Source organism: Pan paniscus, chromosome 7, assembly GCF_029289425.2.
Source record: "Pan paniscus chromosome 7, NHGRI_mPanPan1-v2.0_pri, whole genome shotgun sequence".
In the NCBI taxonomy this organism is placed as follows: Eukaryota; Metazoa; Chordata; class Mammalia; order Primates; family Hominidae; genus Pan; species Pan paniscus.
Genome location: NC_073256.2, coordinates 122,656,854 through 122,670,000, shown reverse-complemented (window position 1 = coordinate 122,670,000; position 13,147 = coordinate 122,656,854). Strand labels below are relative to the sequence as shown.

Sequence of the window (13,147 nt, the reverse complement as noted above, 5' to 3'; positions counted from 1 at the left end):
CACACACACACACACAAAGATCTGAATACTTAACTGTTGATAACTGTTTATAACCTGGCCCCCATTTCAAGGACAAGTTGATTGATAAGATTTATTTTTAAACTACACCAAATAGAATTTTCAACATTTGGGGGTGGGGCGAGTATGGTTAATAATCAGGTGGGAAAGGGATACTACTAAAGTCTTATCCTTAAATTACATCATAATTTGTTTAAAACTAATTGCAGACTCTGAGCAACACGGTGAAACAGACACATCATAAAGCTAGCAAAAAATAAACTAATAAGGTTTTTTCTTCTTTTCGGCCAAAGCGTTGAAGATATGTCGCAGGCCTATAAAACGCTATTGGAGGAATTCTCCCCAAGCCAAGAAAAGTTGACCGACTTGATCTCTGCGAGCGTGCCTGTTTCGGAAGGTGTCTCTTGACCCGCCGTGTCCTCTAAGCACCATCGGGACCCCCGGGCACTCGGGGGCTCAGGGCCATGCACTCCCCTGCGCGCCCACCGCCTTGAACTCACAGCTTCCGCGCTGGGAAGTGACTGGCGGCCCCTCCCAGGGAGGACTCCGCGCGCCACCAGGGCCAGACGCCACCCGAATCCCCGCTCGGCTGAGCGTCCTGGCGGCGTGAGCCGGACCCGCCCGAAGTCCCAGGACACGACCTGCCAGCCACCAGCCCGCGCCCGCAGGGCAGAGACGCACGGCCGCCCGCCGCAGAGGCGCGAACTTTTACACCTACTTTTTGTTTCGCTTCGGGTTTGGTGTGGCTCTGGCACCGCCCAGGATCGGGACCCTGACGCTCTGATTTTCCACCGCGTGGGGAAGTTACCTCCCTCGCCCCGAGGTCTCCACCGCCCAGCTTTTCTGAGAAGTTTCTACCCTGGTTGCTAAAAGTGGTTCCCAAGAGTAGTCCCACGTCAATCGCACAAAGCAATGACAACAACAATAATAAGCGTCTAAAGGAGCGGGACTGCCCCTCCGGCTGGACGACAGCGCTGGGGACTCGCAGCGTGCGCGGGTCGGAATTAAAAAAGCAGCCCGGGAGCGCGAGGGCTGAGCGGGGCAAGCATGGGCTGCTCCCCGCAGCCTCTCTCCTGCCCGAGGCTCGGGCTGGCCGTCTGTCTGTCTATGACTGTCTAGTTGTCCCTTCGACTGCTCAGGCAAAGTTTGAGACATCTAGGGGACCGGGAGCGGATCTCCCCTAGCCCCGCCACCCACCCACCGCTTTCCCGTCCCGCGCACCCCCCTCCTGGGCAATAATCCCACCAACTCCCGGCCCCGCGCGCAAACTTACGTTTGATCTGCCGGGGTTTGCTTTGCTTTCGCCGGGACATCTCGGCGGCGGCTGCTGCCGCTGGGGCTCCCGCGGTGCCCGCGGTCGCGGCTGCCGCTCCCTCGGCTCCCGCCGCCGCCGCCGCCGCCGCCGCCGCCGCTGGCCAGGCTCGGGCCGCCGCCGGCCGGACTCCAGGTGCTCCGGGCGCTGGGCTCCTCCGGGAGCCGCGGATTCAAGTTCGGAGATGAGCAAGCAAATGAGAGAAGAGAGACGGGGGCACAGAGAGTGTGACAGTGAGGAGGGGAGGGGGAGAGGAGAGCGACGGGGGTAGAATGGGAATGTACAAGCGAATGGTCAGGGAGAGAGAAAAGGGGAAAGAGAAGAGAAAAATAACACGGAAAGAAGGAAGAGAAGGAGGGAGGGACGGGAGAGCGAGCAGCGAGGAGAGGGGGAGCGCGGGGGCGCAGGGCGCGGGAGGAGGAGCGCGCTCGCTCGCCCCTCGCCCCGGCGTGCGGGACGGATACTCCGGCGCCGCCGCCGCCGCACCGGGCCGCGCAGCTCCTGTTCTGCGGCGGGAGGCGGCGAGGCGCGCGAGGGAGGGGCGCGCCGGGGCTGTGGGGAGGGGAGACTATTCCATCAGCCAAAGGAGGATTGGCTGCATCCAAATCCAGTCCGGATGCAAACTACGGCCCCGGCCTTGGTCGGGCGAAGTGCGGGGGATCCAGGCGGTGGTGGGGGATGGGGGCAGGGGTGGGTGGGAGTTGGAGGGGAGGCGTGGGGACGGCTTGGAGGAAGGCCACCTTCTGCAGTTGTCACCGCGTCAACGCTGGGCAGCTGCCAGGGCACCCCGCCCCCCCTCCTTCCAGGCAACTTCTTCCAACGGCCCTCTCTGAGGGACCCCAACTCTCCTCTCTCACGCCTCGCCAGTCCAGCGGGGCACAAAGAAATCTCAGTCTCTCCCTAAACTTTGTGCTTTCAGTTATGCCGCCCCCTCCCCTCACCCCCAACCCCCGCCCTCCCAGCTTCTTGGCAGGAAGGTTAGGCCACTGGCAAACTCCTCGGCGAGAGCCAGATGATCACAAATGCCAACTGTGTGTCTTGGGGCCAGTTAAGTCCGCTCATCTGCCCAGGCTCTCAGAAGACCATTTCTTTGCTCTCAAGGCTCCCAGGAGACCGCTGCGGACACGGACCGTCCCGCTCTGGGCCCACGTGGATGAGGTGCTGAGTCGCATCCTCAACGTGTTCTGTCACCCACAGTTTCCATTTTAAATTGTAAAATATTCAAATTTGGAGACAAGCAGATATTTTTCTCATCTTGAAAAGGAGGAGCGAGCGTTAGCTAGCTGATTAGCCGTAGGTGGAAAACGAACCATCTCTAATAAAAATACTAACTTTTTGGGAAAGTCTGGGGAAGTTCTGTAGTCCCACCCTGCCCCGTGACCTTTCTATTCTCTTAGTCTTCTGCCACAGGGAAGCACCGATCGACTAATAAAAGATTTGATCTTGCTATAATTTCCCAAGCGGGTAAGACCCAGTAACTATTTAATGGTTCTTTAGCTTCTAAAATTTTGTTTTATTCTTATTCAATTACTGTATGTGTAGTATATCGGCAACTGCAAGCCAAAAGGAGAACAAATTTTGAGGTGATTTGCATAGTTATTATTTTGGCCAAGTTAAACTGTATGAGGTTAGCTTATTTTCTTACAGTTTCATATACGGTAAGTATTAAATATATTCTCCCATGTGGGTTGGAAGGAGCTTCTATCCAAGTGCAGTGGGACTAGCTGCTTTATGTAATCAGTATTTACTAATAAACTCCACTGCAGTTCACATGAGTCCCCCAGATACTGCTGACTTTTCCCCCAGGAGGTTGTGAAGTGGACCATTCTGATCTCAAATTGTGTCCCCGTTTGCTTGGTTGACTATTATTTGTGTGAACCACACCAAACTGGATACTCTAAAAGGGTCTGGGGTCAGCACAGAGCCTGGGCTGATTGAGCATAATGCAAGATGCTCAGTGTGTAAGAGGCCCAGTAATCAGTGTCATTTATAACCCCAACAGGACATCTTCTGGAAGGTGTAAAGAGTTGCCTTGTGAAAGGTATGGCCAAGAGAATCTTAATACAAAGCTGAAGACAAATTGTGAATTTTATTACATTACCATTAGTACTATTACCATAGGAGGCTGTAAGAATACATAGTCCTCTGCAGTGGAAAATGCACTAAATGACAAAGTCCCTCCTGTAAAGAACCAACAAATTAAGGCTGAAAGTACCATGAAAAGCAGGGCCATTTATGTTTGTGTTGTGGAATAAATAAGCAGAGAGAGAACTGCAGATTTTTACCTCCTTCCTTTTCAATTCATTACAGTTAAATTGGTGTGCTTAGAATCAGATGTATTGTACATTATGGTTTTTAAAGATCTTTTTACAGAACTGGCTGAATTTTTATGTCACCCAAAAGGAATGCCCATTGGAATTAAAATATCGTAACTGTTTCTTTTGGAGTTTGAAATGGTTAAATATGCAATGCAAAAGAAAAACAAATAAATCTCAGCTAAATGTTTAGTTTAAAAGCTAAAAGGAGCAGAAGTCAGAGAATTCAAGGCAAGATTGATAACCAGAATGCATTATTAGAGATAGATATTAGATTATCTAAATTTATAAATATATATTAATATAGTCAATATGAATGAATTAAAATAATGAATACTATTACATTTTATATTTTCTCATTATTTTTAATGAGAATATTAATGATATTTAAGGTTCAGTTTTTCTTTTTTTCTAGTTTAATTCACTGAGGTTATAAAATAAATAGACGGAAAAACCTATAAGCAATTATCTCTGTCCAAATGGATATAGCAGCCCCAAACCACAGCTACATGACTATCAAACAATGATTATGAAAACCACAATTGAGAAAAGCATCAGGGAATGATATTGCAAAACCACAGCAACAAATGTGTCTGTGATACTGAAAACCACAATTCACAACTAATACCCTCTGTATCGCAAATTACAATTTAACTATAAATGTGCAAATGTATAAATAAAAGCACAAAATAATTTCTCATTTGCTTAAAAATAAATTATTGATTTCTAGGCTCACCGATTTAATGTCTACATAATGGTTTGTTTAGAAAAGTTTCTGCTTTAAGAAACAAATCATTTTAAATTACATGTAAAATGCCAGTTACTTTAAAAACTGGAAACATGCAACTTGTAATAATATTTTCTAAAATGTTAAAAAAAAAGATCTGAACTCAATCTGAAACAAACATCTACTTCAGTCTAGCTTTTTTCATAAAGTTCTTTGGAAGTGAAAAGGTATGTGAATGGAAACTGTTTACAGAATAAAAGCTCAAAGTATTGTATTACAACTTCAATGAGAATAAAATTGTATATACAGTAGTACCCTTCTATACCCAGAGCTTATGTTCCAAAGCCCTCAGTAAATGCCTGAAACTACGAATAGTACCAAACCCTATATATACTGCTTTTTCCTATACAAAATACCTATGATCAAGTTTAATTTCTATAGTAGGCACAGTAAGAGATAAACAACAACTAAAAATAGAACAATCATAACAATATATTGTAATAAAAGTATATGAACGTGGTCTCTCTCCTCTATGTCTCTCTCTCAAAATATCTTATTGTCCTGTAGTCACCTGTTTTGGGGCCTCACGTAACTAAAACCACAGATAAGGGGTACTACTGTATTCTTAAATAGTCATTTTAGCTAGAAAACATACATAGGAAAATAAAATAAGATGCCAGTACCCAAACTACATTAATATGCAAAACCAAGTGCTTATTTACAACTGAATGAAATATTAGTTGAAAGTTTATAGGAGTACCAGATTTTGCAAATTAAAATACAAGATGTCTATTTAAATATAAACGATAAGTTTTCAGGGTAAGTATGTTCCATGCAATATTTGGTATGTATTTATCCTAAAAAATAATTGTGACTTATATCAAATTCAAATTTAACTGAGCATCCTGTATTTTATCTGGCAAACCTACAAATTTAGCATTTCCAAAAATTTATGGTGGTTTATAATAGTGTTTCCAGGAAAGGCAGAGAAACTCTAAAGTACTTCCTACAGATATAAATACATTTAATTCTTGACTATAATGTTATTTAGGGAAAGCAAGGTAGAAGGAATAAATTTCTCTACAAAAATTCTTACTTTATTTGGCACAGTTCAGAAATGCACTCTCAGTGTAAATGGATTGCATTCATGTATGTCTTACTCTTGGATTTGTTTTTAAAATGTGTTCTTTCCTCCAAGGGATCAACAAATTGATAAAGCAACCTCCCAGGCCACATCTTATTAGGCAGCAAGCTGCCTTCTTTATTATGGGAGTAAACAATATTCAAAAGCTTCAGAAAGACTTAATTTTTTGCCCTTGTATACTCACCAGAAATTGAATACAGTTTATCTGTCTTGATTTAAGATTGTGACACTGAATTGAACAAGAATGCAGTATGAAAATAGTGTTTAGTATTTGTGTATCTTTATAATTTCAACAGTTTAAAAATAAAAATCAACAAATTCATCTAAATGGCATTTCTATTTTATAACTATGAAAAAGACTATCTGTTTACTTGCAAAGGAGCTAAGGGCTTTGAAAACATTCAGTCAGTCTAGATCAGGGGTTTAACTTGAGCTTTGTGGAGACCATCAATCCCTTGAAAGAAACTGGTATGTATAAGTAATTTTCTAAGGAGTGGATCTATTGAATTCATCATATTTTCAAAAATATGTGAAAAAATGTGAATCAATATGGGTTTAGAATCACTGCTATGTTTATGTGTAAATGTTTATGATATACTAAAAAATTAAAACGTGGATAATTTAAGTTTTCATCTTTGTACCCATTTCTTTGTGTCCAAATCACTACTCCTATAAAAGTTTATCTAACAGGATAAACTCTCTTTTTATAAAGTTCTTTGCTACTAAGTCTTTATGATGCACAAAGTACCTCTGGGTAGAAGAAAAATATTTAAAAAGTAACCACCAAAATATTAATAGACATATGTTGATTTTGTATGCCTAACATTCTTTCTCTCTTCTACTGGTAATAATGCCTTGAAAACTTTTGAAGAATTATTCCTCCCACTCTCTGGTCATGTGATTTAAGTGTGGTCTTCCCCAGTTAAACCAATTAAAATATTCCATATGTCTGTCTACAGTGATTGGCTCTATTTTCCAAATTGTTCCTAAAAAGTCAGTCCTGGAACTTTTTTCTAAAACCACTGAGGAAGATGTGCTGTTTTTCTGCTAGGATTGCTACAGTGGGAGAAGGCAAACCTGAAATTGCTAGTGGCCATCCTTGTGGAAAGAATTTGCTAAAAGCAATGTCAACACAGAGAATGTTTTTGTCTTACCTTGTCTCAGAGTGTGATGTAGGGGAAATCTAAGCCAAAACACTCATCAACATTTCAACATTACTTTGGTTTAAATCTATCAACATTATATATCTGTCTACATAAATGTTAGAATCTTGGTCATTTCTGTTACATTTTATCTTCATCTACTTGACCAGGCTAACCCTGAAGCTTCTTTGTAGAATTAGTGTAAATGTTTTTCACAGGAAAACATCACTAACCTCCCGGGTCTGAGTGAGATACCTCTTCTAAGCTGCTTCCATAACATCTTTTTTGTTCACCATAACATTACTTGTTGCATTGTATTACATGGGCAAATTAATTTTATATACATCTAATTTTCACCAGCCCCTTCCCTGTCTCAATATGCCTAATTAATTAGTGAGGTTTGTGAGGGCAAAAAACATGTCTGTCTTTTTCAGAATTATGCCCCCAGTGCTGGACACATAGAAAGTCCTAACAAAATTATTGAAGAAAAAAGTTGAGAATCGTTCTGTCTTTTCTGGGGAATCCTACCATTCCCAATCCTCTTCCATAGAATCACAGGTACAAGAGATGGCAGGCATCTTTATACCACACGACACCATGTTCTGACGGTGGATGCTAGGACTAAATGGAGTATCTGACTCAAATATGACTCAACACGATCCTTCCTTGGGGATCTAGAATTAGTATCAAGAGTTCTGTTCTTCACCTGGGCTGGTCTCTTGAATAAAGGAGAAGTAAAACTTCTGGAATCGTGGCATGGCTATTACTATATAAACAGAGTAACAGAGATAGTTTGACAGTATATAGAGAAAGAAATAAAACAAATGTCCTGAGAGAGAAGTTGAGACGGGAACATGTGATGGCATACCATTTCCTGTCCCAGCCCTGCCTTGGACTGCAGCAGTACTTCTGTCCTTGATGTCAATGAGATACTGATGCCTCCTTAAAATAAATTCCTTCCCACCTTTCCTTTTTTATGATTTTTGGCCTAAATTGGCACTAATTGATTCCTGTTACACTCAAACCAAAAGACTAAATGAAGGCAAAAATTAACTGTCTATGGCTTTGATCAGCTTGACGGAATATTTGAATATTTAGAAATATCAATCCCACTAAATTTTCTACTTTCCTCTGAGAAAGTTATATAAAAACACTTTTGCTGATTGTTTTTCCCTGACTAATCCTGAAAAACAAAGAACTCTTATGACTGTTGAGTGGATAAATCTACAGTTTTTAACAATGATAAATCAAGACATTATCAATGACCGATTTTGGACATTCACTTCAATTGAGGGTAACTCTTGGGAAAAAGTTAGTATTTTCAAAGTCAGAGTTCCTCAAGGGCATGATGATCAATTGACATGCATATCCATAACCTTCCTGATTACATACATTCTGGCCCCAGATGTTTGATTTTACTTTCAACTTTACTTTGTCACATTTGAATAACCATCTAACAGATTACCTTGCACATAAATTTTATGAATGTTGTTACAATTCGCATGAATAATGTTTATACTTCTGTGGTGAATTTTATTTTCTAATCTATAACTTTTGCTATAAATTCTTACATGCAAAACAAGGAACAGATTTTGAGAACACTTGCTATGTGTATAGACTTAATCAAATCACTTATCTTTGCTATTATCTACTTGCCAAAGTGTATTAAAATAATGCATTAGAAGTGAATTTAGGGTGAACTAAAGATGCAGGATTGTGAATAACCATGCTAGGGCATTTTGATAATGGAATCATCTCAAATAAGCTAAAAAGGATAATTACATCACTTTAAAAATTTATCTTGTAATGAAAATTAAATCTAATATATTCCTTTTAAAATTACTTTTTATTAAACAAATAGGTGTACATAGATTAAAAGGCCAAATAGATTTTCAGAGCTCATAATGAAAGTTAGCCATTTCTTGTCCTACCTCACATCTCAATAATTCCTGTTCCCAGAGATATACTCATCAATTCTTCTTAGCTGATTCTTCTGTTGTTTACCCTAGGTATCTAAATAACTTTACTATTTTTTAAAAAGTGTTAGTTTAGATATTGTTGACTGTACTATCTACTATGAAAATATGAAGATATATAACAGTTTTATTCCCTCCCGGTGGACACTTTATCCAAATTTTTGGGCAAATCAAAAGTTTATAATTATATTTTTATTAACAGTTGACTCATATAATATATGATGATTAATTTTTTTGATATAGCTCTGTTTTTCCTGGAGTTAATAATTACTTTCTTTGTCATTTTCTTGGTTTTTTAATGCACTATTACTACTTCATCCCCAAATCCTCAGCCAGTGTAATAATTCAAATATATTAGTATGTTCAAAGACATCAGATAACCTACCAGTTTAAGCTTTCTCCCAATGGTGGTGTCCTCCCTGGAGCTCTCTATCCTTGTTATCCACTCTATGCTACTTGCTCTCTGTGACTGAAATTTCCTTTTCATCATCATCTTGGGAATTCCCCTGATTTTTTCCTGTGTTGTATTCCAGGTTTCTTAAATGCTATATGTTGCTCTTTCGTGGTTTACTATTTCCTTTTCTTTTCTTTTTTCTCCTTCCTTTTCTTCTTTTTTCTTTTTTTATGTCATTGTTTTTGGAGTTAATTCTCATGAGAAAATATATATGCAAGGTAATTTGAGATTTGGCAAGAGTACAACTGCCTTTATTTGGCACTCATATGTGATCAAGGTGTCAAGTTCTAGGTAAGAAATTATGTTCCCTCAATTTTTAAACACAGTGCTTCATTTGCTTCTAGCTTCCAGTGTTGAAGCTTCCATTCTGTTTCCTTATCCACTGAATGTTGCCTGCTTCTGTCCCCCAGTGCCACCTAGAAGCTTTCAGGATTCTTCTTACCCTTTAGTCTTCTGAAATTTCACAGTGTGTGGCCCCATCCCATCACTTACTGACCTGGAAACTTGTTGAGCCATTTCAGTCTAGAAAGTTGTGGCTTGTCAACAGTTCTGAGAAATTTCCTTGTATTATCTTTTTATCTGGAGCTCCTATTATGAATATCTTGAGTCTTCATGGATGTGTACTTCTGTTTTTTAATCTTTTCCTCTTTCTATCCCTTTGGCCATTTTTTTGTTATTTTGTGAGAAATTTATTTAGCTTTGTTTTCCAAACCTTTACTGCATTTTAAATTATGTAATCATATTTTAATACCTTATATTTATTTTTTGATTTCTCAAGAGCTCCTTTATACAGTAAATTATCCTGTTTCCCCTGCACTCTCTCTTTGTGGTCAATAACTATGGGTTTCTGTTGAAGATTTCTTTAGTTCCATGAGAATTTTGCTTCTTAGGTATTTCCTAATTAATTTTTTTTCATAGGATTTGGTATCTATCTTTCATGTTACAAGTTTTCCATACATCTTTGGTCATGATTCTAATATGACTAAGGCACTAAACATATATTAGAAGTCTATGTGTAAGGGTCGAGTAGGGATCGAAAATGTTTGTCAAGCAGTAGGTTTTGGGAGACAGGGCAGGGACCTTGCTGCTGGTGGGTTACAATCTATACCTCTAAATATGTTACTCTTGAGTTAATCACATTCCCCAGAAATAAAAATCCTCCATACTCGGCCTTCTCAAAGCTCAGTCAGGGAAAGAAGCTTAGTATCTCACTGCTCTGTGTGCAAACTTTCATTTAATATCTCTTCAGTAGGGTAGTACCTTTAGTTAATGTCGCTGAATATGAAGTTCCTGTGGCTTTACCCTAGGCTTCTGGGCAGGCAAGGAGAAGTTGTCAACTAGTAGTGTGGTATAGTAGGAAATATAGGGTTTTCAATGATTCTTACAGGGAGTTTGCGCCAATCCTTATGTTTCCAATCTGATCTGCATCCAACTTTCAGGAGTACTTGTTGCCTCCAATAATAGTTTGATTATTCTGTAAGTGAAAATCAGCTTGTGCTGGGTGTCACTCCTGCTAGGAATTAACTTTCGGCTTTCTCTGACCTACTAGGTCAATTCCCTTTCTTAAAAGTTTACAAAAGTTTGTTGACCGATCCTTAGATCCTTCTAATGTCTTTTTGGCACTTCTTTTTTCTTTCTCTTTGCTAAAATTACCATTTAAAAAGACCTTTTACTGTTGTGGAATTTAGAGGGAATGAAAGCAAGTCCCTAGCAGCAATTATCCAAAGATAATTGAAGAAACCAGTCTTCAAACATGAAGTCCTGGCCCATGCCTACGTCCTGAATGGTAATGACTAGGTTTTCATCTAGGGTTTTTATGGTTTTAGGTCTAACGTTTAAGTCTTTAATCCATCTTGAATTGATTTTTGTATAAGGTGTAAGGAAGGGATCCAGTTTCAGCTTTCTACATATGGCTAGCCAGTTTTCCCAGCACCATTTATTAAATAGGGAATCCTTTCCCCATTGCTTGTTTTTCTGAGGTCTGTCAAAGATCAGATAGTTGTAGATATGTGGCATTATTTCTGAGGGCTCTGTTCTGTTCCATTGATCTATATCTCTGTTTTGGTACCAGTACCATGCTGGTTTGGTTACTGTAGCCTTGTAGTATAGTTTGAAGTCAGGTAGTGTGATGCCTCCAGCTTTGTTCTTTTGGCTTAGGATTGACTTGGTGATGCTTTGTTCTTTTGGTTCCATATGAACTTTAAAGTAGTTTTTTCCAATTCTATGAAGAAAGTCATTGGTAGCTTGATGGGGATGGCATTCATGTCTAAAACACCAAAAGCAATGGCAATAAAAGCCAAAATTGACAAATGGGATCTAATTAAACTAAAGAGCTTCTGCACAGCAAAAGAAACTACCATCAGAGTGAACAGGCAACCTACAAAATGGGAGAAAATTTTCGCAACCTACTCATCTGACAAAGGGCTAATATCCAGAATCTACAATGAACTCAAACAAATTTACAAGAAAAAAACAAACAACCCCATCAAAAAGTGGGCGAAGGACATGAACAGACACTTCTCAAAAGAAGACATTTATGCAGCCAAAAAACACATGAAAAAATGCTCACCATCACTGGCCATCAGAGAAATGCAAATCAAAACCACAATGAGATACCATCTCACACCAGTTAGAATGGCAATCATTAAAAAGTCAGGAAACAACAGGTGCTGGAGAGGATGTGGAGAAATAGGAACACTTTTACACTGTTGGTGGGACTGTAAACTAGTTCAACCATTGTGGAAGTCAGTGTGGCGATTCCTCAGGGATCTAGAACTAGAAATACCATTTTACCCAGCCATTCCATTACTGGGTATATACCCAAAGGACTCTAAATCATGCTGCTATAAAGACACATGCACACGTATGTTTATTGTGGCATTATTCACAATAGCAAAGACTTGGAACCAACCGAACTGCCCAACAATGATAGACTGGATTAAGAAAATGTGGCACATATACACCATGGAATACTATGCAGCCATAAAAAATGATGAGTTCATGTCCTTTGTAGGGACATGGATGAAATTGGAAATCATCATTCTCAGTAAACTATTGCAAGAACAAAAAACCAAACACTGCATATTCTCACTCATAGGTGGGAATTGAACAATGAGAAGACATGGACACAGGAAGGGGAACATCACACTCTGGGGACTGTTGTGGGGTGGGGGGAGGGGGGAGGGATAGCATTGGGAGATATACCTAATGCTAGATGACAAGTTAGTGGGTGCAGTGCACCAGCATGGCACATGTATACATATGTAACTAACCTGCACATTGTGCACATGTACCCTAAACCTTAAAGTATAATAATAATAAATAAATAAGAAAACAGTCTTCAATATACTTACTTTTCTCTTAAAAATTAATCTTACTTTTTTATCAAAGTGATATATTCATTATATAATCCCCTTTTACATTATGAAATTGTAAAAGTGGATTACATAATGAAGTCTCCCCTCACCCCCACAGAACCCACCTCTCAGAGACAACCACATTTAACCACTTCCATAATGCTATGCAGTGCACTTGAAATTCTATCTGTTGCATCAAATTTATAAAATATCCCTGCCCACTATATAGAATGAGGATACTTATGTTTTTACCACTTTTATATCCCTCCTAGTATCCTTCTACCTCTGACTAGTTTCTCATTTCTATTGTGAAAGTTGATAACATTTACATTTTGTCCTGCAACCGTGTTTTCTTCCATCTTTACACATTGAGTTGAAAATGAACATACCACAATTATTTTATTATGACTGATATATTTTTCACTGAAGAACCAGCTAATTGACTACAACTTTATTTTCTTCTTTTTGGGTCTAACAGTATGAAACCTGTACCACTTCCAGGAGAATGTGTCTAATCTAGGTTGAATGTATGGTTTTTCCTTGCATTCCATCAACTGCTTAAAATGATGCCTGACATTTTTTGCTTTATGATAAGATCAGGACTCTTTCAAACAGGTTTTTGTTTGTTTCCAATTTGGCTTCCTTTTTTCTTGTAATGAACCATATACTTTCTTTAACATGTCACTAAGGTCTTCTAGTTGAT

General features: G+C 39.6%; 1 protein-coding gene across 3 annotated transcripts in view; it reads right to left on the bottom strand.

The window, feature by feature from the left end:
* The window catches only part of ZFPM2 (zinc finger protein, FOG family member 2), a 557,988-nt gene that overhangs the window by 484,098 nt on the left and 60,743 nt on the right, over positions 1-13,147 (bottom strand). For 2 of the 3 annotated variants that reach the window (XM_034966475.4, XM_034966476.4), the window contains exon 1: positions 1,292-1,839. The exons of the other annotated variant lie outside the window; for it this stretch is intronic. In XM_034966475.4, the coding sequence (XP_034822366.1) occupies positions 1,292-1,331 (40 nt within the window). In that variant the 5' untranslated portion in view covers positions 1,332-1,839. Of the gene's footprint in view, positions 1-1,291; positions 1,840-13,147 lie in introns of those variants that run through there. 3 annotated transcript variants of the gene reach the window in all.